At 43.6% G+C, this 26320-nt stretch overlaps 1 protein-coding gene and 1 long non-coding RNA gene across 2 annotated transcripts; one reads left to right on the top strand and one right to left on the bottom strand.

Annotated features, from left to right (window-relative positions):
• Nucleotides 1-1774: 1774 nt before the first annotated feature.
• FEZF1 (FEZ family zinc finger 1) lies at nucleotides 1775-3965 on the top strand. The gene is made up of 4 exons (XM_052668938.1): nucleotides 1775-2566; nucleotides 2689-2823; nucleotides 3084-3216; nucleotides 3676-3965. The coding sequence occupies exons 1-4, from the start codon at nucleotides 1775-1777 to the stop codon at nucleotides 3963-3965; spliced, it is 1350 nt and encodes a 449-aa protein (XP_052524898.1).
• Nucleotides 3966-12957: 8992 nt separating this feature from the next.
• LOC128073738 (uncharacterized) lies at nucleotides 12958-25572 on the bottom strand. The gene is made up of 2 exons (XR_008202861.1): nucleotides 24159-25572; nucleotides 12958-21341 (listed from the first exon to the last, which is right to left on the bottom strand). It is a non-coding gene; the product is annotated as an uncharacterized LOC128073738 (long non-coding RNA).
• Nucleotides 25573-26320: the final 748 nt, after the last annotated feature.

Raw genomic sequence — 26320 nt, 5'->3', positions numbered from 1 at the left:
AGCCGGGAGCGCCCTGAGCTGCTGTCCCCCAGCCGCGTCCCGAGGGGATGGACAGAATGCTGAGGGCGAGGGGAGCGATGCTCTGCGCTGCATTTCTTTCTCCACGTCCCCGTCTCCCAGCAAGCCCAGATCCGGGGTGCAGCTCGCAGCCGGGCCGGAGATGCCGTCGTGCCACAGTCGCTGCTGTCCTCATCCGGCAAGGACCCGGGGCGGCAGCGGCCCGGACGCGGAGCTCCCGGATTCCGGCGCCTTCGGCAGCAGGGTGCCGCCGAGCCCCGGTCCTGCGGGCGGCTGGAACGGAGAGCTACAGCCAGAGAGCTCGGCTGCTCCCGGGGACTTGGGAACAGCCCAGTGACAGACGGAACGGGAGCCTGTTCTGTACCCGAGCTTCGTTTTGGGGGAGTGAAGGGGGTGGGACGGGGACGAAGACACAAAGCACCTTCCCCACGGCCGTCCTTGTTCGACCGCCCGCTTCGCTGCCAGCTCAAACTGCGGCCTTGGGACTGCCCGTCCGGAACTGGGCCGCCGAGCCGAGCCCTGTTGAAACACGTGTGTGTGGGGGGGGTGTCACCCGGCTGGCTGTACATAGATATATATACAGACAGTGTATTTTACGTGTGTGCGTGTGTGTGTCTATACATGAAAGCTGTGTGTGTGCTGGATATTTCTTGGTGTTTCCACACAGATCCAGAGGTTTCGGCATTTGTGTTGCATGTGCATGATTTACGGATTGTTACGATACATTTATAAAGGAACTCGCGTGCACACCGGGTGCACATTTAATAAGATGTGTATAGTGTTTCAGGTCTTGGAGGCACCCCGTCCTCCAGCCTGTTCCTTCTCCTCCAGCCCGAGGCTCCCGTTCACCCTTTTCAGCGCCTGCGGGACGCGGCCGGGACTTCCTCGCCGCCGCACACCGCACTCCCTCTGCCTCCTTCGCTGCGTTTCCCAAAGGCTTCGCCGCCTCCCGATCCCCTTAGTGAGAGCAGCCAGCAGCTCGGAGCGACCCCAGGAGCAGCACAGCCGTCTCCCTCCCGCTCCCAGCCGCACAAAGAGAGCTCGGGCTGGGAAGTGGCAAGAACCGAGCGCTTCCCCTTGCATCGCTCCTTCGCAGCGCCTCGTGTGACAAACAGCCCGGCGCCTGCCCTCGAATTGGGTTTCACATCCCTATTTAGCACTTGGACAATGATTTTAGATGATGTCACTTAAAGCCAAACAAGAAAATTGATCTCGGATTTGCTTGGCCTCTAAAGCCTGGTTAAGCAGATTGCGAATAATAATAATAATAACAAAACAAAACAAAACAAAAAAAAAAGAGGGAGAGAGGGGAGAGGGGCGCGGAGCGAGAGCCGCCTCCTTCCCGGGGCGGGGGAGGCGCGGGCGCCAATGAAAAGTAGCCGCTTGCTGGGGGGGCAAAAACTTTTCCTGTTGACTGTTGGAAGCGAATTGAGCAATTATCTAGTTTACCTTCTCCTCTTGGAAGTTAACGATTGGCGAGATCTCGGCTGCGTTATTGACACAACACTTTCTATTGATAGAAATAAGCAGCGATTGTCCCGAGTCATTGGTGCGCCAAAGTGCGCCGCGATGGGCTGGCGTGAGTCCGCCGGGCTGAGCTGGTTCCGCCGGTGCGGCGGCGGCCGCTCCCCGTGCGTGCGGACCGGTGACGAGAGAAGGGGCAGAGAGTGACTGAGAGAGTGACAGAGGGGGGGGAGAGAAAAAAAGAGGCGTCTACCAAAGCGGCTCAAAGCGGGCGAACAAACGAGAGCCAGCCATGGACAATAGTGGCCATCACACGGCGACCAAAATCCTCGCGGCTCCTCCGGCGAGAGAAAGCCTTTCTGCGAGGAGCACCATGATCGGCACGCCCAAGCCCCTCGCCTTCTCCATCGAGCGCATCATGGCGCGGACGCCCGAGCCCCGCTCCGTGCCCGTCCCGCAGCTCCTGCACGGCTCCGCGGCCAAAGGCGACGCCAAGCACCCGCTGCACCTCGGCTCCTCCATCCCCTGCATGATCCCCTTCGTGCCGGTGGCGTACGACCCCCTGGGCAAAGCGGCGGGCGCGGAGCCCAGGAAGGCGCCCTTGGACTCCTCTTCCTCGCCCTCCTTCAGCTGCGGCGATCTCTTGAACTGTGCCCTGAGCCTGAAAGGAGATTTCCCCCGCGACGCCCTGCCCTTGCAGCAGTACAAACTGGTAAGACCCCGAGTGGTCAATCACTCCTCCTTCCACGCCATGGGAGCCCTGTGCTATTTCAACCGAGGCGACGGCCCCTGTCACCCGGCCTCCGGTGTCAACATCCACCCGGTGGCTTCTTATTTCCTCAGCTCCCCGCTGCAGCCGCAGCCCAAGGCTTACCTGGCGGAGCGGAACAAGCTGGTGCTGCCGCCCGCCGACAAGTTCCCCGCCGGGGTGGCCTTCAAGGACTTGTCGCAGGCACAGCTGCAGCATTACATGAAAGAGAGCGCCCAGATCCTCTCGGAAAAGATCGCCTACAAGAGCGCGGAGTTCGGCCGCGGCTCGCCGAGCAGCAAGCCCAAAGTTTTCACGTGTGAAGTTTGCGGAAAGGCAAGTAGAGCCCCGCCGCCTCCCTCCCGTCCCCGCCGCGTGCTCCGCTCCGCGCTGTACACGACGGCGGTCCCCTCGGTCGCTAACCGCGCTCTTCTCTTTTGTCCGCTTTAACTTTGAAGGTATTCAATGCACACTATAACCTAACTCGCCACATGCCGGTGCACACGGGAGCCAGACCCTTCGTTTGCAAAGTTTGCGGGAAGGGCTTCAGGCAGGCGAGCACGCTGTGCCGCCACAAGATCATCCACACGCAGGTGAGCTCTCTCTCACCGCAACCGCGGGGTTATCGGCGCCGTGCGGGGCCCGGAACGGCGGGGTTCGGGCCGGGGGTGGGGTTGGAGGGGTGCAGCCAGCGGCTTTGGGGTGATTTCGTTTGGTTTCTGCCGTGTGGGCACGGCGGATCTCCCCGCTCAGTGCGGGCAGCGCCGAGCATCTCAGCGCCGTTGCCAGCTGCAAGCAGCCAAACTAACACGCAGACAGCCCAAAGCCGTGACTCGCGTTTGTTTCCCCCCAGGAGAAGCCCCACAAGTGCAACCAGTGCGGCAAAGCCTTCAACCGGAGCTCGACCCTGAACACGCACACGCGGATCCACGCCGGCTACAAACCCTTTGTCTGCGAATTCTGTGGCAAAGGATTTCACCAGAAAGGTACTGGCGGGCCCCGGCACCACTGGCGGCGGGGAGAGGGTGGGAAGAGGATTTCTCTGTTTATTTCCGTTATTGGAGACTGAGGTTCGTTCCGAGGTATCGCCATCCCCCGTCCGTTCCCCGTGAGCCCTGGTTTAGGGTTTCGTTTTGTAGGGGTGCCGGGGACCACTTGTCCTGTGTCCCGAGTGCCGGGGACGGCAGCCGTCGTTGTTCTCACGGCTCCAACGGGAGGGTTCTGGCCGGTTTTGTTTATTTTCTTTTACGATTTATGCCATTTTGTTTTACTTGATAATTCCCTCCGTGTCTGTGACGGAGATGTCGTGGAAGAGGGGAAGCGATTTTGGGAGGGGGGCTGTCGTTTCCCACTAACTCCGGGCTCTGCGGACGGTACGGGGCTGCTTGTCTTCCGCCCGCAGCGCCCGACTCTCAGCACCCTGCCCTTCTTCTTTCTCTCCTCAGGCAACTACAAAAACCACAAGCTGACCCACAGCGGGGAAAAGCAATTCAAGTGCAATATCTGCAACAAGGCTTTCCACCAGGTGTACAACCTCACCTTCCACATGCACACCCACAACGACAAGAAGCCCTTCACCTGCCCCACCTGCGGCAAAGGCTTCTGCCGGAACTTTGACCTCAAGAAGCACGTCCGCAAGCTGCACGACAGTGCCATGGGGCTGCCCCGGCCCCCGGCCGAGCTGGGCGGCCCCGACCCGCCGCCTCCGCTGCTCCCGGGCCCCGCGCAGCCCTGAGCGCCCCGCGCCCGCCCCCTGCATGCGCCCGTTAAGCGGTTCCGTGTGTTATGCTCTATGTCGACACTAACATTTATATGGGACTGGTTGGTTCGGTTTTTCTTTTCTTTTTTCTTTCTTTCTTTTTTTTTTTTTTAATACTTTTTTTTTTGTTTTTTTTTTTTTTTTTTTTTTTTTTTTGGTCGTTGTCGCATCTCAGATGGAGAGATGGTTTGGAAAGAAAAAAAGAAAAAAAAAAAAAAAAGAAAGAAAGAAAGAAAGAAAGAAAGAAAAACGCCAAGCTAATTTCTGCTGTATTTATTTGGGATCTGTGTTACCCGGGTCGGGAATGCTGCACCTCTTTAATTATTTCGATGTATGTATGCCACGCGCGGCCCCTGCCCGTCCCCGGCGCCCGCGGGGTGCTCTCCGCCGGTTCCTCCTGCCCCCACCCCTCACTATCGTATCTATATGGACAGAGCGGCTTCGCTGTGTACGGATTGGAATTTCGTTTTCGGTTTGACTCTTGCACGTGAGAAAAAAAGAAAAGAAAAGAAAAAAAAAGACAAATAATAATGATGCGTTCGTTGGTTGGAAATGAATGTCCGCACACGCGGGGGCCGGGGGGGGGGACAGGTCCCCGAGGCTGCGCTCCGCTCCCTGCCAAAACACCGACACGACCTCTAAAGACTTTAATTAAGAGGGGTAATTAGTTCGGATTGATCAAAGCAGGGTTGTTATGTTATTAGCTGCTCGGCCGACTCTGCCAAACCGAGCCGTGAAAGCGTGGCCGAGGAGGTGGGAGGGCGGGGGCAGCCCTGGGCCGGGGAGTGGAGCGGCTCAGACATGGCCGCCGGGCCGCGCTGCCGGGTCGTGAGGGGCGCGGCTGCGGCCGGAGCTGCGCGAAGGGGCGGCCGGGTCCTGCCCGTGCCTCGCTGCGCAGCACCTGCTGTCCCCCGGGTGCGGCTGTAAGGACACAGCACGGCCCCGTCAACCACGATGGGGTGTCATCCCGCATCCCGGCTGTGGGCAGGGTACGGGCAGCCGGAGGGTCTGAGCCTCGGGTGAGGCTGGGAGCGCTCTTCTGAGCGCGAGGGTGAGTGAGAGAGAAAGCGAGGCTTCTCCTTTCGCAGATCGCTGAGGAAGTCCTCTGAGTAACTGACTGCGCCTGTGAAAAAGCAAAGCAACAGGTCGCATCTGGATGTCAGACAGGTCCTGGCAGCACCACAAGCAGGGCTCAGCCCCTCATAAGGCCCTCAGAGTGGGACGAGATGGCAGTGCAGGGCAAGATGGCGGTGCTGTCCCTCCGGTGGCCCAGTGGCTGGCAGCGCCCTCCTTGCTGCAAGTCCACCTTTGCCACTTAGAGGGGCAGGGGCAGCTTCCAGTCCCTGTCCATGGAGCAGTTCTCTGCTTTTGGTGGCCTTGAAAGAATGAGGGTTGGGTAAAACTGGGTTTTACCCCCAGAGCTCCTCTGCACTGCTCAGCTCTGGCTTTTATGCTGGAGGAAGGGAAAGGATGGAGGCTCTGCAAAGGGAAAGGGGCATGAGGGCTGATAGAGTCTGGTTCTCCCCAGCGATGTCTTTTTACAGCAAATTGATGTTTCAGTGGGGAGGAATGCTTTCCCAAACAGCTGAATTGTGCGCTACTGGTTCTTCTTCCTTTCATGGTTGCCAATGTAAACTTCAGTGCTGTGTAATGAGAGGTAAGACGCCCCAAAGATCCCGCTGAAATTACGTGGGTGTACCATTTGTGTGAATCTCTGACTGAAATAAAATCAGAGCTGAAGTACAACTTAGTTCTCTTATTGCTCAACAAGTGTGCTAGTACAAGACACTGCAACTGTGTCAGCAGGGTGTTAAGTATCTTTATTTCACAGCTTTTTGAGAACTGTTCAAAGCTACCCAAGCACTGCAGGCACACTGTAATTCTCAAAATCATATCATGATGAAAGAATATGACTATACACTGTAAATATACTATAAAACTTAATCTGACCGACTTTGGGTGAGTATGCACTGGCATTCTCAAATTAAAGGTCTCCATTAAGCCTGAGCACCACAGAAGGCTGTGCTCTGCTTACTCTGATGCCTGAGAGTTGTCTGCTCTCTGTAGTTTCTCTCTTGCAAAGTGCTGGTAGTAAAAAGGGCTCAGGCTTCCTTGGGTGATGGTGGTGGTTAATTTGTCCCTTTTGAATGACTACAACTTCTAGAGATGGAGAGAGAATTTCTGGTGTTGCTTGACTGTAGGCCGTTTGTGGGTTTATAAACAACAATCAGTATTTTGCCTTCCCTTCTGTAAAAGATCTCCAGTAACTGCATAATCTGGATTCTTCTGTGTCTTCCCAATGAAAAATGCTTTTTTACTGAGGAACTTATGCACATTAGTGACCCCATTTTGAAATGGAGTGGAAGCGAGACACTCTAGTGTTATTCCAAGGTGAAGCAAAAAAAGCTGGTGATGGGCATGTGTAAGTGTTTCTCCTTCCTACGTTTCTTGAGATAAACACTACAGAAATAGGACATTACAGGGAAATAAGGATAGCTCATTTGTTATTTCACTAGACAAACCCATATTTGTGTCAAAGGCTGGGATTAAAACATGTCTCAGAAGGCCTGCTCACCATTACCTTTCATTTCTTGTCTTTCAAGATTAATCTCAGGTTAAGTGATATTCTAGTTAATGGTCAAAGGCAATTCAGAGCTGGTGAAGTCACCATGACAGACAGAAACCACAGTTTCACGTACATCCAAAGCTAAGAGCTGTTAACAGTGATACCTACCAGGTATTTCAGTGATACCTACCAGGTATTTCATACTTCTTGTTCTCTCTCATTTTTTTTTTCAATTGTTAATAATTTTTACAGGAAAAAATGGAGTCACCTGTACCTTGCAGAACGTTTATATTTCCTGGTGCCTGCTTGCCAGCCAAATCCCCATATCCTGTACAACAACTGGTCACCTGTATCCTGCCAGTGCCTTGTAGATTTTGGGGAATGAGAGCACGAATGCCTCTTAGTCTGACATAAACAGAGCTGCAGAGCTGAGCATTAGCATCCTGAGGACACTGTAGCCTGTCTCTCTATCAATCACAGTAACTTCACTTTTATACTGAATAAAAGAGAGATGAGGCTGGTGCCTATGGATTGCTGGAGCTGAGAGCCCTTGTGGAGGAAGAGCTGTTGCCCTCTACTCCCCACCCAGGTTTTCTCAAATTTGATTGAGCAGAGAATTCTTCTGTGCTTGTCAGATGCTACAATTATGTTAATGTGTGTCAAAGCTGAAAGTACCCTGTGCCTGAAGAGTGACCAGAATTACGAAAGCAGCTGTGTGTCCATCACTGTAAAAATAAAATGCATCAACAGCAGGATATTGCAGAGTCAGGTGCAGAGTTCTTTCTGAAGATGAATGGTACCAGTTTCATGTTACCACTACATGTTACTGCTGTAGTGGTGATCAGCCCCTTCCTCTCCCTGCAAAAAAAGGGGAGAGGAAGACCTTTGTTTGCTAATTAAAAAGAAAAAATCCATGCATATTGAAAAGTAAGCTAAACACAAAGCCTTTCAAAAGCTATCCAAAACCATATTCCTGTTCATAAATGGCCCATAAAAAAACATATATTCCTGTTCATAAATGGCATCTCTCATATCACCCAGCATATCTCAATGCACTCAAAACGGATTTGGGATAATATTTAATCAAGAGACTGTCTTGAGTTTGATTTTTTTTTTATTTTTCACTCTCTTCTCCCTTTCATTACCACAACGGTGGCAAAAGAGGGTTGAAAGAAAGCATCTGGGTCCATCTGGAGCTGGCTGAAATGTAGGTGTGCGGTCACAGCTTAGCTCCAGGACAGCTCAGCTGGACAGTGCCTGTAAACTAGATGCAAGAAAGCTGCTGCCTCTTAACACAGCAATGGTTTTGGCTCCTCTGCTTTTAGTGGTGGTGGTTCTAGCTCCATATGCCACTGAGTTCCCTTCTGCTTGCAGCAAGAGCCTCCAGGCTGGATCTGTCGCTGTAGGGTCGCATGGCACAGTGCAACCTGCACCAAGTACATACTGTGATGAAGGGTGAGCTGTGTCTATTTTCTGTCCTTCTTTGCAGCTTTCACAGAAGTTGTTTAATGGCTGTACTGTTCAGTCACATGCTCTGATTGAATCCCTGCATATTTGATTAGGCACAGTATTAAATCCTATAACCATGACTGTGGAAAGTAAAAAACATCTCCTACCTTTCTGCCCTTCAGATGACTGATGTTTCAGCACCATTATTATGTGATTTCTAAGAAATCTTCAGTTACTGATCAATTAAAACTTAGATAATCTGTTTCTATGCATTTATTTATATAAAAAATACATCTTAAGTTTTATTTCAGATGGAAAAATTGATACTTTGAAAATATAAGTGCAAACAGCTTATGTACAGCTACACGGGTAGAATAAATGTTTCGTTTCAGTAGTGGAACATCAATCAAGATTCAGTTGCAGATGGACACAGCAGTGAGAGAAACCTTGATTTAGAGTACTTCAGCTCAGAGCAATGAAGTACAACTGATGACAAAAAAAACCCTTTTCAAAATATATATAAAAAATGTGCTAAGCTCTTGATATTACCATGAAATGTCCGACAAGTTTATAGGTCCATGTAAAAACTTTGTCTAACTCGACTTAGGGAGAAATAGTCTTGAACAAGAGCTTTCTAAGTAGCAATAATGAAAAACTCTTGGGTGATAAATACTTTCAGATTAATATATTTTTTTCTGAACAAGCATTTGTGACAGAAAGTAATTACTGATGAAGTTAAACAAAATCTGAACCACAGTGTGTTCAGAAGAAAAAAAAAACCACATTTAGCTTTGTAACTGGAAAACACTGTTTCTATTTCTGTGTTCACCAGAAAATGCAAAAGATTGTCTTATTTGTTTTTTACCTGCTAGATTTTATAGAAATAACATGTTGATTCCTAAAATAAGGTATCAAAAATACTGATGAGGAATGCAGTAATTGATTAATCATTTTTTTCTTTTAAGCTTGTCGAAAAATACAGTACTCTGCACATCATAAATAGAAATACAATCTTAAAATACTTCAAGCTACTTTAATTAATATTAAAAGTTGGGGGCCGGTGCTTGCTTATACCCACTAATGCTTTTGCCTACAGTGAAATTGGGAAAATGATAAATGAATTTGATGACATTTTTCAATTTTTGGGAACGTCTGACTCTGGTTTGCAGAGAGACAGCAGCACTGACTGGAAAAATTAGGTAAAGACCAAAACAAATTCATAATTACTTTTGTGGACAACTTGTAATTATTATGATTTCAGATAATGAACTCATAGGCCTTTTGATTTGCTAATTGTAAGAACTTTTGATTTGCTAGTAGTAAGAAGCAGAGATGCCATCTCCTATAAACAGTGTTTCTGTTTGTTAGGGAGTGTGCTGCTTCTCACAAGTCTTTAGAAACACAGTGCACTATTATGGTGTGTGTGGCAATGTTAAGCTGTGTAAGGACAATAACTGCAGCAGAGGCTGAATTACCTGAGAACGGAACTCATATTTCTTGAAAAAGCAGTCACAGATTGTTCCCTGATGCTGAATGTGGTTGCTCATCACACTGACTTGTAGTGGAAGTTGGAGGGGCCAAAGAATTACTGTAACATATATAGGCACAGGAGTACATCACTGCTGAGCTACATTTACTGTATTTAACTGAAATCTGCCTCTGTACTGATTACAGAGGGTGCTACTTTGTAAGACATTTTTAAATCTTTCTAAATTTAAATCTTTCTTATAGAAATAATTTCAGCAAATCAGCATTTATAACTCTGTAGAAATTTAGAGGGCAACTTTGATAAAACATCTGTACAAAAGAAATTGTTGCTTTGGGAGGAATTTGCTTTTGGATGTGGTGCTCAGGGACATGGCTTAGCAGAGGTTTTGTTAGAATTAGGGTAGTATGGTTAGGTTGTGTTTGGACTTTATGATCTTTAAGGTCTTTCCCAACATGAGCAACTCTGTGATTCTGTGACACTATGAAACCAGAGACAACCAGCTTAAGAGTAAGGAAGGGTCTGCTGGGCTGAGTTCAGTGCTATAAAGTCAGCATAGTTGTTTTATTTATTTATTTATTTATTTATTTTCTGTCTTTCCTGCTTTTACTGCATCTTTTCACATAAATGACAAGTAGTCATAGCACAAGAGAGAAACTTAGAGTTTTGCCTTGCGTCCTAGGTCTGTGGCATGAAATTGTCCTAATTACAGATTTTCAGTACTGATATTCTCTAAGAGATCCATTTGTTTTAATTTGGATTACTTAAGATGATCTTTGCATGCTTAAGCAAGCTATAGCCAGATAGAAATAATTTTAACATCAATAACAGGAATCTCAGGTGCACCTGTCCATAGGCTGTTATTTTAGATTCTGTGAATTAATTGTTCATTCTGTGCTGTTAATTCAGTTGTTTCTCTGCCCCAGTACTTTTGAAAGATTTTTCACCCTAGTGCCGAATGAAGATCTCTCTCCCCCTTTTTTTTCCCAGTCAAATAGTTGCTAAACATTACATAGAATAATTCAGTTACAAATCATTTACTTTCACTGTGTTTTTTTTGAGCAGACTTCCATTCAGAACAGTCTTGTTCAAAGCAGTGTGAGTCCAATCAACTTGCCTACCTCGGGTAATGACTACAGTGAAGTTGGGATATCTTAACAGAGCAAATGAACATAAATTTCTACCTCTTCTGCGCAGTCAGTGGAGAGACATAGGAATCTGAAATGGCATGAAAAATAGACTCAGTTTCTCCTGTGTCACATATATCTTTCCTTGCTGGTAGTTTGCTTTCTTCTAGCAGCCTTCTAGGAAATCCAGTTTCTGGAGCCTGCTGGGAGAACAGGAGGAAATCCCAGTGAAGGCTGTTAGTGTTAGCGTTCTCTGCATAAGATCTGGGTGGTGAAGTTGTTTATCACCACAGCAGGAGGGTGAGGAGCTGTGCCCAGCTTGGCTGGATTGAGTTATAGCCCCAGCATCTGCATCCTGGGAGAGAATCTTCATCTCTAGGCCATGGAGTGCACAGAGAGAAAGCACTCTTCATGCCTTCTAGTTGACTTGCATTGGATGTGACAGTATTGATGGGGCCAGCAGAACAGTAAGCAAAAATGACTCCATCTTCTCTCCCAGGTCATGCTTTCAGAGCAAACCAAGCTGAGGTGGATGTGCTGTTTTCAAACAGCCTTGGAGGCAGCTGTGGGATCCCATTCCTGCTGCTTCATGAGTACATGCTGTAGTTGCTGGTTACTCTACATCTTGTGTACCTGTCTGCGCAGTATCTTAGCCCAAAGAAGAGAGATGTAAAGTGTTCTCATTTAAGATAACACGACCTGCCTGTTTTCTTCTTTCTCCCTGGGTTTGGGCACTCCATCTTGTATTATGTAGACTAAGCACTTTTACATACTGGGTGAACTGAATTCTAGCAATTTTTACATTTCACTATCAGGCTTAACTCGTGTTTGAAAACTGGTACCTTTTAAGACTCCTCGGTGCAAGATGCAAAGACTGTTTCAGGAGCCTATGGTTGTGTCTAAAAGACTTTACAGAGTAGCTAAATGTCTGGGCAGACTGGCTCAGAAAGCTATAAGTGCTACAGGTAGTGCCAAAGCAGTTGCCATTTCTAGTTGTTAGCACCGCTGAGGGATCAGAAAAGTTGTGGTTTCTGCTGTGAAGAAGAACTAAATTCAAGGAGATTTCTGCTGTCTCCTTTTAAAGGAATACTCAAAATTAATTTGAATTTATGAAGTTGTTTAAACTTTGCAACAGTTTGAAATCATCAGGAATCCCATCCTTCATTTGCTTAAAGAACAAAACAAAAACTCTCTTCATTCAAGATAAATTTATTTTTTATATCCCCGCCTTTCCAGAAAATTGTATTTGAAAATGATGTCCTTGGAGAATGAGTAAGTTTATCTAACCAAGGCTAGCATAAACAAATTTAGCTACATAAAACTATCCATATTTTCCACACATACATAACATGTGGTTGCATGAAGTTGCACAGAAGGGAATACTTGCTTTATCTCTGAAACATCTGCAACAAGTGCAGACAACCTTCTTGACACTTGGATACCTATCAACCTCTTCAAATGTTTGAGAGCCATCATACCCCTACCTTATCCATGGGAAGCCAAGAGGAGAGAAGTGCTAGGAGCAGTCTCACAGTGGTCTTGAGACTGCTGGGGTTGGATCAGGTGCAAAGCTGAGACCTAGAAGAGCTGATGGCAGTGACTGCAGACACCACCTGTTTTCTTGCCTCTTTCCACCTCTGGGGAATGGAACTAATCAGCAGGCTGTTTACCAGCAGCTCCTCACTCGTGAGTCTTTTTATATCTCCTTGGCATGGCAGCTGCACGTGTCACGTTTGTGATTCATGTACAATGAAGGACTGTAGTTTGGTGACCCTTCATCTTGAACACCAGGGCTTCTGCCATGCTGTGATATTGAAGAGTCAATGTGAAATTATAATGTTCTGATAACAATGATGGTGTCTGGAGTTGTGGTGAGGTGTTTCGAGGTGTTTTATGTTGTGTTTTTTGTTCTGTATGTTTGTGCAGGGTCTCTTTTACTGAGAGTGGAATTTACATCCTATTAAAATGAATGAAGAAATCTCTCTCCTTTGAGTCAGAAAGGCCAGATATCACAGGTTTTGGTGCATGAATACCCTATGCTGTCAGTAATCTAGAAAAGTAAAATATAATTGACAGTACCTTTATTTTTAACTAATAGCTTGCTATTGACATGTGGCTTTCCTAGCCATCAGGAAAGCCACACCGCAGTTGATCTGGATGTGCTCCAGTACCACAGAGCTTTACTTTTACTGCTTTTAAAAATCTGGTGATACCTTACAGTATCCTCTTTTCTGGTAAGAAGTAATTCTTCAGTATGAGCAACAGAAGGTCTTTACAGTTTCGACACACATTTTTTAAATCCCCTTCTTAGGGTTTATCTAATGATGAAAAACAATCTAGTATTTTTAAATAGTTTATTTTCATTAAAAACTCTACATAAGTGTCTTAAATTTGCCATCCACTGAAGGTGGCACCAGTGTGAGTGAGATATGGGTGTTTGAAAGCTCGTGATAGAAATCTGCATTAGATACATACAATAACACATTACAATAATCTTTATAAAGATTTATCACCTAAACTTCACAAACTTCTCTTATATCAGCAAAATGAATTCCCAACAACAAAATCATGTAGCATCAAAACAGCACCTACAAACAATTTACACACACCCCTCCCCTCATTCCTGTACTGCTTTAACGGTGACACAAACTTCCCTCAAGTGTTACATCTTCTTTATAAATCTACTTGCTCTGCAGAGATGCTATGTTAGAATCCACGTGGTAAGAATTCTGAAGATGAAAAGAGGAGAACAGAAATGTATCACAAAAAAATAAACATTTTGTTCATAGCTGTAGAAATGAGTCTCAGAAACAGCGGACGGAATAAATAAGGCACGCAATATTTTCCACCCACAACATGTTACCATGCTATAAAACATGCGTATGTTTTTTGAAATGGAAACAGTCCATTTCAGATTATGCTGCTGACTAAATATTTGCAAATAATCCTGTATTTTTGGAGTTAGTTGTCTGATCTCTTCAACAGACATCTAAGCAGTGTCATCTCACAATAGATGCATAGCATGCAATCAGCCTTATATTCACAGTGGGATACTTCTGCTAATTGCAACAGTTGTAGCTCAGAATAAGGTAGCGGCTTCTCAGTGAGATCTAAACAAATTAAGGTTAAATTTAAATTAATCAATTGGGGAAAAAAAAAAACCCTGTCGCTTTTATAGTTCATTAGCTATTAACACTAATAGCAGTGTAAAGGAGCTGCCAATTTTCTGCTTATATATTGTATAGGCTATTATCCTATAAAAGGGAATAGGCTTCAAATGTGACTCAATGGCCTAAGGATCTAACTCAGTTCTCTGTGCTTTACACGGCTAGATCCTGTGGTATGCAGACTTCGTGATGGACACAGCCAAGACTGAGCTCTAGTGATCCTTGTGAGGGAGCAGCACATCCTGGTTGGTTTTCTTTCTTTGTTTTACTGATCTTTGTCACATGAAAACATGCAGGGGTTTGATATCTATTAGCTGGAAAAGTGTTCTGGTATTGGCTTTTCTGTCCTGAACCATTTTCACACCACTGAAGGAACTTGTTGTCAAGGAAGACAGATGGAATTCAAAATTGTGTTGTTTTTTTCTTTTAAATCCCAATCAGACCACTAATGCTATCATCTTATATTCGTCCATATTAAAGACAAAAGTGGGTCATTACAAGATATCCTTGAATTATGTGCTCATTTAACTCCTCATAATGATTAGGTGGGTGACTGTTTTGCTTATAAATTGTACATAGCAGATCCCTCCCCACACTGAAGAAACACTCTTGAGTTAGACTTTTGCACTGGAATTACACGGATTGTGTCTAAGGCTGTGGTGAAGCACCAAGAAACTTGGCATACAAAACTAGATGTAGGAGAAAACCTTCATTGTTAAAGTCACTGACAGATCCTGTCATCTCTGTGAAATCCAATTGAACTAAGTCTTTGCTCAGTGATTCATTTGTGAAGGGCAGAGATTTAAGCAATTTTTTTTTTTTTTTTTTTTTTTTTTTTTGTGGGGGAGGGACTGGTAATTGAAAGCAAATAGCTGAAATTCAGTGGGAAGTTTTAGGGGAAACACAAGGTTACCAACTTGTTTTTCCCTATAATTTCATTTTGCATAAGTAGTTAACTCTTCCCTACCCCCCAGACACAAACACACACACAGGGAAAAAAAAAAACACATGTATTCATCCAAACCTGAATCAAAATACTTTGTTCTGGGGCTTTGTTAATTCCTCTCAAAGATACCCGTGTCTTGTCACTATCCAAGCTTGGGACCCTGCACAGATGCACTTGGCTTGCAGGAAGTCCTCAAGCATCAGAAGCTGCTCAGAAATAACATCCCAATGGAGACATAGGCTCAAGTTTAGGAAATAGAAAACAGATCCTGTCCTTGCTATTAGAGTGGTGGCACTGGCTACTTCCAAAACTGCTGATCAGGTAGAGCTTGGGAACCTTCCTGGCACTGAATCTCAGTCACGCTACCTAACTGCTAGCCTGTCACCAGCATCATCTACCATGTGCCAACCAACCAATTTCAGGGCAAGGCTGGAGACCGCTCCCGCTGAGCAGTTTGATTGCAGCCATACTACTTTTGGAGGTCAGTATTTAGAAGGCTGTTACATATATTTTTTCCGTACTCATTGTGATGACACCAATTCGTGGTACTTAGTGTCACTGATTCTATCTTAACATGTCGTCATAGGTCAAACTGCTCACAGCAAAAGAAAATTCAAACTAAACAGGTGGTACAAGCAAGACTTCAAAACACACACATTATGCCCAGTAAGTCTGATCAACAGATATGGAGGATAATTAGAAAGCAGTGTTTTTTTGTGCCCTAATAGAAGGCATTCATGGTCTAATTGTCTACCAATGTCCAGAATCCCCTTATGGAGAGAAAAAGCATTCATAGAGTGATTCATCTCTTCTAAAACTGGTTGCATGAAATGTGCCTTAGTTAGTTTTGCCTTCTTTATTTATTAATTTACTAACTAAATTATCATTGAGGAGTTGTGATCAGCTGGTGATACCTGAGCATAGTCATAAGCATTCGAACTAACTTAGCTAAATAAAGTTAGCCAAATAACACCTTCCTATGCTGGAAGGCACATGACTATGTCACTCAACTCCACCCATATATTACGCATTCCTCAGAAAATAGATGGCATTCAGAAATGCCATGACTAATTATTGATACCCTTTCTTTTCACACAACATTTTTTTTTTTTTTTTTTTTTTTCCCCTCAGCTGTGAGATGTCCTTTCACATTCTTTTCCTGGTAGAAGTTTCAGTAAATGTATCATCCTTCATGTGCCACGTTTGCAGGTAAGTCCTCATGCACAGAGGTGCTGTTCATATTTTCTTTCTGTGCCTGCTCTGTTGTAGATCCCGTTAATCACATTTCCCAAAATAATCTCATGGTATGGTACAAACTCTACCTTCTTTCTCAAAAGCTTATTTGTGTTCCAGCATCCATTTTAAAATTCTTTTTTTTTTTTTCTGGATTTGTTCATGTATTTGTGTGTGCCGTACCAAAATGCAGTTCTTAGCTTGTATAGTAGGCAAACATAGGCAACATACTTTCACTGCTGTTGCATTACTTTTTTTGGAGATGTTCTTCAGTTGTGTGCCTTCTGACTTGAGCTGTTTCTGTTTGTCAGTGGGGGATGCTCGTTAAGATGCTTTGCACTGTGTCACCATGTCTATAGCGCTACACATTCCCTTCCTTCTTGATGTAATACACATCTGTAAAAAATACTCTGTAATATCTTTGCTGCATGCTTCTGTTTCTAAGCTGGAATGTCTGCTGGCATACTGATGCATTTCGTGTTTAGTACTTGATTCACAGAATCACAGAATGGCCAGGGTTGGAAGGGACCTCAAGGATCATGAATCTCCAACCCCCCACCACAGGCAGGGCCACCAACCTCCCCATTTAATACTAGACCAGGTTGCCCAGGGCCACTCGATTCTACCATCGATGTCCTTGATAAAGATGTTACAGAGCACCGGTCCCAAGACAGACCCCTGGGGGATGCTGCTCGTTACCGGCCTCCACATGGACGTAGAACCACTGATGACCACCCTCTGTCTGCAGTCTTTCAACCAGTTTCTTATCCATTGAGTGGTACACCCATCAAATCCACATCCCTCCAATTTGGAGATAAGGATGTGGTGGGGGACCATGTCAAAGGCCTTGTTTGAGTCCAGGTAAATGACATTGGTCATTTTCCCTTGTCCCCCGATGCCGTCACTCCATCATAGAAGGCCACCAGATTGGTCAAGCATGACCTTCCCTTGGTGCAGCCATGCTGGCTGTCTGAGATCACATGCTCATTCCTTATGTGATCAAGCATGTCATCCAGGAGGATCTTGCTTGTTAATACCTTTCTACTTCATATGTATATCACTGATATTACTGTATATTTTTGTAATCTCTTCTCTTCTGTATTTCTTTTGTGTCTCATCCTCTTGTGGTCTTAGTCACCATAATGTCACATTTACCAGTGAAATAGGTATAACTGGGTTACTCACGTACAGAGCTGCCTCTGTGGGTTCCTGATTTATCTCATTGAAAGCACTTCTTTGTATGAAAGGTCTTTCTCTTGACAGAACAATAAGACTGAAACAGCAAAACCAACGTATCTGGATTTTTCCTCTGCTTCAGTGAACTTGCCACTTGAGACCCTTACTCCTCTGATATCTCTGTCTTTTGCCCAATACCATTCGGAAGTGAGCAGCTTCCTGGATTGCCAACCACTTAGCTGCTTCAGATCCTGCACAGATTAACTCCTTCCACCTCTACTTCCACTTCAGCTTCTTCAGCAGCTTCTGCTCTTGCAAAATACATTTCTGGCATTAGCACAAAAGCCAGTGTCAGTGTTAATTTGTCTCTGCTTGTACGTTAGCATCTTGGAGAGGCAGCTTACAGTGATAGAGATCTGTGGAGGGATGCACTGGAAGGCCTGCTAACAACCTGCAGCTGCAGTAAACAGGCCTGCACGCTGGCTTGTGCCCGTCTCAGGGCCTCAGCTCCTACACCCTCCACAGGGTCATGTGCTGGGCTTCTGCACCAGCTTTGGAGAAGGTCAGCTGTTTTCTCACCTGGGAAAGGCAAAACACGCAGGGTGCTGGGTCTAGCCTGGCTTCTGCCACTTGTAATTAGTATAGATGCAGAATGGCACAGACTATGCATCTTAGAGAACTTAGAGTGTGGCACCCAGATGTGATTGGGACAACCACAATCAGGGCAAAAATACCCTTGTATAGCAGCAAAGCAGCCAGAATCATCTAAAATCTAAATGCAGAATCTGTAGTTTTCAAAGTTTCACACCATCAGTAATTACACATGAAGTCCTTGTCACACACAAAATAAGAAACAGCAGTACATGGGTGGAATGCCTGTCCTGCAGAACTCTTTAGCATTGGCATGCATGTTTGCTTCATGACTCTATTTCTAACTTTAAATAATTTTCAGGGATAATAATGAGGGGATAAAAAATTTAGGTGGAACCACAGTAAATAGTTGCTAAAATGTGACAGATCATGGATATATTATCAGGCAAAAGTGTTTGTTGGAACGTAGGAGGGGAAAGAGTTATTAAGAGTTTTCTTTTTGGGATTAACACCTGATTTAATTGTGAGTTAACATGACTAATCTCTATTGTATAGAGAAAATTAGGGGTTTAAGTGAGATAAACATCCCCAAGAAAAACAAATTTGGCTGTCAGACTTCTATGCTAGGGAAGACACAGCTGCTGACTAAGCTCGTGTAGGGCAGAAGTGGAGTTGTGCTGGAGGACTTTGCAGGTGGAGATGCTTTGGGTTGGACTCTAGATACTCAAAGTGGTGTTGGAAGAAGCTGTGGTGCTGGCAGTTTTCTTTGCTGAGGAAAAGACAAGCATTGCTTCCAGATGCTATTTTTCATTTCTAATAAAGCTCTGGCTAGTAATGATTGTTCTTTGCATTTTCCAGCCTCTCTACAAGACAGAAAGGAGACTCATGCTTTTTCTGCAGCCTCTTGAATTTCTTTCTTTTTTTTTTTTTGGTGGGAAATGAGACATCACAAATGTCATATAGTAATTCACTGCACTGGAGTGAGAGAATTTTCTTCCTGGATTGTGGATGACAAAATTATAGAGCAAGAACGTGAAATCAAATGAAAATGGCTTTTGTTTGTTTGTTTTTCAATAGTTAGCTGTAATAAGTGATGTTGTTATGCAGAAACAATAAAAGACTTGTTTAAAACAGTAACTGTATTTCCATGAAGAGTGCTTCCATGTTTTCAGTATTGGACTTTCTTCCATGCAGTTCTTCTAAGGAGGAAGGCCAGCCTATGAGACCAATTAATCTGAGTGGCTGAGTTCAGGTCCTGGCTCAAGAACCTTAACTACTCGAAATGTTCATATCCTCAAGCATAGGTCTCATATGGAGCTAAGATTGTGTGAAAACATTACTGGTGGAAACCAGGACTGGGCCAGTGGCTTGCTTTCTCACAGAAGAAACTGTGGAAATTAGAGCTGAAAGATACTTCTGAAATAGGAAATAAGTCAGATCATAGATTTGTAAGCTGGAGCTAGATGGAAAGGTTGAACTGAATAATTCTTTAACATTCAAGAACCAAAGAAGTACTTTAGAGGCAGATGCAGGACTGGACTGGGAACAATTTAAAACTTGAGGGCAGGTGACAGAAGGGGAGGGGAGCTTCTGGATGAAGCTTTTCCAAAGAAGTCCTCTTTGCTGTAAGCTGAATGAGACACCAGGACATCTGGCGGCCAAGTCATGGCAGCAGACAGCTCCAACCATGCTGAGTATCTGCATGTATGAGTGACTGCCCATGGGCACAGGGCAGCTCTGTAGTGTGTGACAGTAGCTGTCACATATCTGGGAAATGTCTGCCTAGCTTTGCACAGAGCAGCTGATTTGGACCTGCCCAAAACAGCAGCACATTCTAATTGTTTTGCATGCACACACCTCTGTATAGAAGGTTCATTGCAGACTGTACTCACATAAATTCTAGCACAAAATGCAGTCTGTGGCAGAAGAATCTTGGGATTGCCTTTTGTCTTAGAAACCCTTCACTGATATCCTAATTTTGGATGAGGACATGCACCGAACTCTGATCTGTCCCTGCCTCCCTATCCTCTTCTGGCCAGGACTCCCCGAGGCCTTCCCTGTATCAATGCTGCACTGCATTCTCTGTTTTGCTGAGATAAATGAGACAGATTTCATTAGACACAGCTAAAATGCTGGTTTGCAGCTGTAGAACCACAACAGGTGGTTCTGTGCATAGTTTATGTCACTGCTGTATCCAGGAGGCTTAATCACGAACCTAGGGGAGAGAGGACAACCCCCCATGCAGGTACCCAGACACAAGACTTGGCTCTGCCTCACATGGCTTATTGCTGGGAGATGAGATGAGAAACAATAAATGGATATTTACTCTAATCTGATATTATCCTGTACCTAATCTATTATTATCTGGTACATTGTACACGATGCTGAACATTGTCTAAAGCTTGTGAAATCTCCAAGAATTGGACAACTACTTAAACTACATTTTTGCTTGTTTGTGCTTCTACTGCCTGTATATAACATACAAGTAAAGCTTATAGAAGTTGTTTTTACCGTAGTTACTTTACTGAGAACTGCTCATCAGATATTACTATTGAAAAACAACAGACAGTTTAGAATATGAGTCAAAATTAATATTCAACCCTTAAAAACTTGCCTTTTATTTTGTGATAATCTGTTTGAGTGCCCTTCATTTTTAAGATAAGCAAAGGACGAGTTTCAAAGATAGGGACAGAAACAAAATTTATTTTAAAATGCATGATTCATCCATATTCAGGAGCCTACTTTATAACAATATGATAAACACAACCTTCACTGAATGGAGATACACTCTAAGCAGAGAAGAAAAGTAAGTAGCTCAAATGACTGTGTGGTCATGGTCAAATAGAAGAGACAAAGCCACCGCATCAAATTCACTGTATTCCTTATTAAAAAAAAACAAAAACAAGAACAACAACAACAAAAAAAACACCTCCAGATTTTTAAGAAATGTGCTCAGAAAGAAAAACATGCATTTGTCCTGATTATTTCTTTGCAATTCAGCATCTCTTTTGTTAAAGGATTCTTTGAAGTTGGAAAAAAAAAAATTTGGTGCCATCAAGTGGAAATACTCTGAATTGCTGAGAAGAGCTGCTAAAATGACAGTGCAGAGATTTCACCAAATGCAGTAGCAATATATCTAGTTTTACTGGAAATTATTTTTTTCCTAATCACTTATGTAATTTGCTGTTGTTAAGTTGGCAAGAAATCTCACCTGTTGACATATTTTAGGGAGTAACGTCCTCCCCTGTTACAGAAGACAAAAATCTTGTGGGTTTTTGGCAAATTACACAGATGTCTGTCATTATGTAAAGACTATTCCTTTCTGACTCCCCTCCCTAGAATTCACATTCCTTTGCAGTTCTAAGTTTCTCACAGCAAACACTTGTAGACAGAGTCACCTCACTCTTGCATGTCTCCCTGCAGCAGCTGAAGGAGAACATCTTGGTTTCAGCTCTGTCCTGGGAGCTTCTTGCATTCGGCCAGAGCTTGGTGGAGCATGGTGTACCTTGGAGATGGTGGTGCTCCCTGCTGCCACAGCAGCTCGCTTGCTGGCTGCCTATCCAATCCCCCAGCTTTGTGTCAGGGGGGAATTGCATGGGATAAACCTCATCCTGCCAGAAAGGAAGTCATGCACTTTAGAGACAGTCTCTCATGATTTTAAGTCCTGTGCCCCTTAAAATACACATTTGCTACTCTCTTGAGGTTTCTTTTTCAATATAAACATGCCTTAGTTAACCTAAATATTTCAGGAGTTTGTGTTAGTTTTATTGAGTTTACCACATGTTTCAAAAACAGGTGTTTAAATATTTATTAGTTTAAAAGCATTTATGTATAAACTGAACTAGATTTCTTTTGAAATATTGGTAATAGCTCAAAATAAAAGAAGCGTTTTCATTTTTGCTGAACTGAAATTCTTCAGTTTGAATGGAAAGATCCAAATGTTTGAATTCCCTTGTTAAGTGCAATATTGAAAAAAAAAACCCACATCACTTTGATCACTTCTAATTTCTGCTAATTCTAATCCCTGGCAAAGTTCTCTCCTGAAGCTTTATGACATGCAGTCAGATTTATACCAAAATACTGTATAGTACCCTGCTCTGGGAAATAACCAGGAAGCTATGAGAAACTCTAGTGAATAGATGCCATGTTTTTATCCCTTTAGGAACACAGAGAAAGCCTCAAACTTGCAAATGAAATACCACTGATGCTTTTGTCACTGTAAGGTACGATTTCTGCCTTGTTGTTGTTGTTGTTAACATTTATTTTTTATTTCTCAGTGACCTTTAAGGATGCTGTAAATTTACAAACCATTCTGCATGAAGCCTAGAAACTAAGTGATAGCTCTGGATCATCATGCTCCGTGTGATGTGCCTCCTGCCACAGCCCGTGTTGTCTCCCCATGGCAGTGGGAAGAGGGATGCTCGGGTTGGTTTGTCCTGGTCCTGCTCCAGGACCTTAGACAAAGGTCATTCTCAGGGGGAAGGGGTCATTTGTACATGCTTGATGGTTGTAGAAGCTCACTACCTTGCAAAGTGATTTAAAGGATATAACTGTAACTGAGAACTGGACCCCCTGGATCTCAAGGCAACAGAATGACTGTAACTGAAATAGTAATTTGCTTATGCTTTTTCAAGTCTTGTAGGAGAGACTAAGAATAACACATAGATGCATATTTTAGGAAAAAGTACAGATGAGAGATGGCCAAATCTCACCAGAAAAATAATTCTCTTTTAAGTCAGTTTAATACATGTTGCTGCTCTCTTCTTGATGTTCCTGACAGCTGGATCCCTCCTTGTATTTTGCTGGATAGTGTGAGAGCCATTAGCAATTGGAACTCTGCATCAGTGTTAAAGCAATACCTTGGTTCAAAGACTTTATTATTGCTTAAACGAGATTTGTGGCCTACAGACAACATTATTTAATTAACTATAATGTTCTGCCTCTCAATGATAAAATTATAAACATATTAATTTTCAGAGTAAAAATGTACTCTGGATCATTCTATTCAAATCATTGTTTAGAACTGGTATTTCTGTTGCATGTGTTCTTTCTGCCCAGTAATTGAAATCAAGGTAATGGTTTAGTGGTAGACTATTGTTGCTATGGAACTATTCATTATCTTACGATATGGGATGGGCAGAGCAGAGACAAAAAGATTGGATTTTATAAACATGGTATGAAGCTTTTAATCCTTTCACTCTTACTGAACAATTTATGTGCACACTAGTTTTCAGTACATTTTTTTATACTCCAAATGTGGATGTTCAGGACTTATTTTAAATGCTTTCATGAAGATGAAGATGTAGGGCATGAGTGTGCATGTGCCCATGTATGTACATATGTGGATTTAAAATTTGTTCACATATATGTGGTGGCTGCATAATTTCTCACACTGTGCTTTTAGACATAACAGATTTTAATTCTAAATACTGCCTATCACACAGAAAGACAATGTTCCTTGCTTGCATAATATTTAATGGGGTATAAAAGTATTTTTAAAAGGGTAGCATGAAAGAAGCATTTTTTGTGCCAGGTGCCTAGGTGAATTCTTGGGTAGGTGGAATTGGCTAGGAGGAATTGGCTAGGAGGAAAAGGAACCAGATTCTAAAACTGACAAAATATGGAAAAAGGTAAAGTCTTTATGGCATTAGATCTTGTAGTCTAGGTCCTGGTTGTGGTTCTCGTGTTCCCTCAGTGAAGAGCTGCTTATGATCTGTGCTGTACTCTTCTAGACAGTGAAGTGAAAGGAATCTCCATAACTACATGGATAGGAAAGCAGAGCAGGCACCGTTCCTTTTACAAGATGATTCAATCTTTTACCCCAGTGTACCGTGGTTTACTGCTAATTATCATATCAGAACACTACATGTTTTAGAGAGGAACAAGGGAAAAAGAGATTTCAGTGCAGGTTTTAGATAACAAATTTGGAGGTTGAAAGTTCATGCTGTGTAGAAAAAAAGAGATTAGTATGACTTCTTAATATCAGTGCCTACCTCAGCTTGAAAATATCTCTGGGAAATAAAAGCAAGCTTTAAGGCAGTGCAAGAAGGAAGCAGTACAACAATGGGGATAAGATCTCTTTGGGGAAAACACTGAGAGCCTTTAGGGGATAGTGGAGAAGCTATTCATCAGAAAGCCAGGTCCATTCCAGGAGAAGGTGTGTGATCTGAAATGGAACTTGCATTCCAGCTGCTGTACAGTGGAGACGCTAGCCTTGAGAAAAAAGAGTTTTAGTGCAAGAAATGACTGCCCAAACTAGCAAGGACAGCTGGGAATCTCCTTGGGTAGAGAGAGAACACAAGCAGAAAAGACAAATTATGAAAAGTGGTCTGTGTAGATATGAGAAAAAAACTTAAAAAAAAAACAAACTTAAAAATCTAAAAAAAGATTAAAATGATTGTTGTGCTGTATTGAAATGAATGACTCACCAGATCAGAACAAAGACCAAAGCTTGTTGGTGAGAAGGTGTAAACAGGGGACACACCAGCCAGGGGTGTCAGAGGAGGAAGATGTAGAAAGCAACTGTAATAGTAACCTCGTGGAACATGGTAACTGGTCTTACCTCTGAGAGTTTTCTCTAAACAAAATCCCATTCTGGAGGAAAGCATCTTGCATGAGTTAGAAAAATCTGCCATTCCAGTGAATGAAGTTGAAAGATGGGGACAAACCATGAAAAAATGAGAACTGAGAGACCAAAGTACAAAACATAAATGAAAGAACAAAACAAAAAATACTTTCCTAATTGTATAATGGGGGGAAGAATGGAGAGAGTATCCTAGATAATCTGGTGATACTTTGGTGGCCCTTCATGCTCCTAATCTGAGCGTGATACTTGACTGTGCCAAGGGTGGTCAAGCCCAACTCCATCATGCTGTTCTCTCACTTCCCCTTCCTCAAAAGTACAGAGGGGAGGGAGGGGAGAAAGAGAAATATGATGAAAAAAAGGGTCATGGGCTGAGAACAGGAGCAGTTTTAGTAAAGAAAAAGGGAACTCCCCTCCTCTGCTAGGTTAAACTGCGACACTCTGTTGCTGACTTGCACAACAAGACAGACCAGGTAGGATGGATTCACCAAATTTAAATTTGAGCAATTTAGAATTTACTCACTTTATTGCTTTTTCTTTCGGTCACTACCCTCTTACAGATGAGGCTAACAAACCCACTTTCAAATGAAAGTAGATGTGGTTTCTAATAAACTTAGGCTTTGTTAACTTGTATATAATTTTTTTGCATGTACAGCTTATGTTCAGTATTGTGAGGGATTGATGCTTACAGGGAAAGGGGAGAGATCTGTGAAACAAAAACAGTGCTGTTATCAAAAATATTTTTTCAAACAGTTAACATCATAAAAGTTGAAAGCATTTATATTTGAACAAAATGTTATTGCACGTTTAATTTCTTCCTGCTTGTAGCAAATGAGTGGGTGCAATATAATGCTGTGAGTGCAGAGATTTGTCCTCTGTTGTTTTAGCATGAAGGTGATTCCAGTAAATGCACTGTGATCCTTATCTGCCCATGACAGAGGGACTAAAACTCCCTGCACTTCCTTTACTCCTTTGGCTCTTTTCATAAACAGGAGGAAGAGGTATGAATGAGGATGATATTTCATCATTTTTAGGTCTATCAGATCTTTTAGTAGATTGATTCTGCTGGACTATACAGACCTTAGAGGAAACAAAGACAGCGAAGAAGAAATTCCCAAGACAAATCTGTCACTCCTTAAAGAAGCACTAATAATAGAACTATTTGCTGTGAAATTGCAATTGCCATGCCTACATTCCACATAGCAGGTCTGTTTTCTCACTCCTCCTTTGCAATGCTAGAGCTGAGGATCAAAATGACATAAAATTGATATTTACCTCTTCTGCAGTTAGGGTCAGGTAGCAGATGCTAGAGATGACATTTTGACCAGAAGAAGAGAATTGTCATCAGAGGTTTGGCCTCCCTGCTGGAGATGTGAGCATCTGCCAGCACGGAAGTTAGTAAAACCTGAGAAAACATGTTTAATTAGATATCAATCTTTGTAACCAATCTATGCTTGCTACTGACCTTTCTAAGGATAAACCACATGTTACATTTAGAGAATCAATTTTCACTTTAAACAGCCATAGACAACCATAAACAAATTTTGTTGGTAGGCCAAAATGTGATTCTCATGTTACAGGAAAGCAGCACTCCCAAAAGTGAGGGAAGGCGTGAAAGGAGTGCCATCTTCCCTTTAGGACCTGAAGGTACTCTTAATTACATGTAATGGATAATATGTTTTTTGAATTTAAAGTGCTTTTGGTCTTGAAGAAGAATTCTGATCAAAATACAGGAAAATCTGGTGATAACTGGATCGCAAACTCTGCTTGTGGTTATTTTTGGGTACAATTTTAGTTCCACCCTTTGCTTCAGGACTTGCTCCAACAGGTACTTAATAGTGAAGCTGAACCCTGGGATAACCAGGCAGCAGTCTAAGAGGAATTCTCATCTTCTTATCAGCAGTAGCGGCTTATGCAGATTTCTTCTTTGCCTCCCACCTCTGTCCCTGCACACACCCTTAGTTGTTTAGGGTGCTCCCTGCTGCAAATATGAAAACTAACCTCATT

This window comes from Tympanuchus pallidicinctus, unplaced genomic scaffold (genome assembly GCF_026119805.1).
Source record: "Tympanuchus pallidicinctus isolate F22 unplaced genomic scaffold, pur_lepc_1.0 scaffold8, whole genome shotgun sequence".
Taxonomy (NCBI): Eukaryota; Metazoa; Chordata; class Aves; order Galliformes; family Phasianidae; genus Tympanuchus; species Tympanuchus pallidicinctus.
This window is presented reverse-complemented; position numbering and strand designations above follow the sequence as displayed.

Excerpts from the sequence above, each read along its gene's own strand:
- FEZF1 (XM_052668938.1), top strand. The coding sequence starts at position 1,775 with ATGGACAATAGTGGCCATCACACGGCGACCAAAATCCTCGCGGCTCCT. Across the intron at positions 2,567-2,688 it reads CGTGTGAAGTTTGCGGAAAG|GTATTCAATGCACACTATAA; the intron begins GCAAGTAGAGCC and ends TTAACTTTGAAG. Across the intron at positions 2,824-3,083 it reads ACAAGATCATCCACACGCAG|GAGAAGCCCCACAAGTGCAA; the intron begins GTGAGCTCTCTC and ends GTTTCCCCCCAG.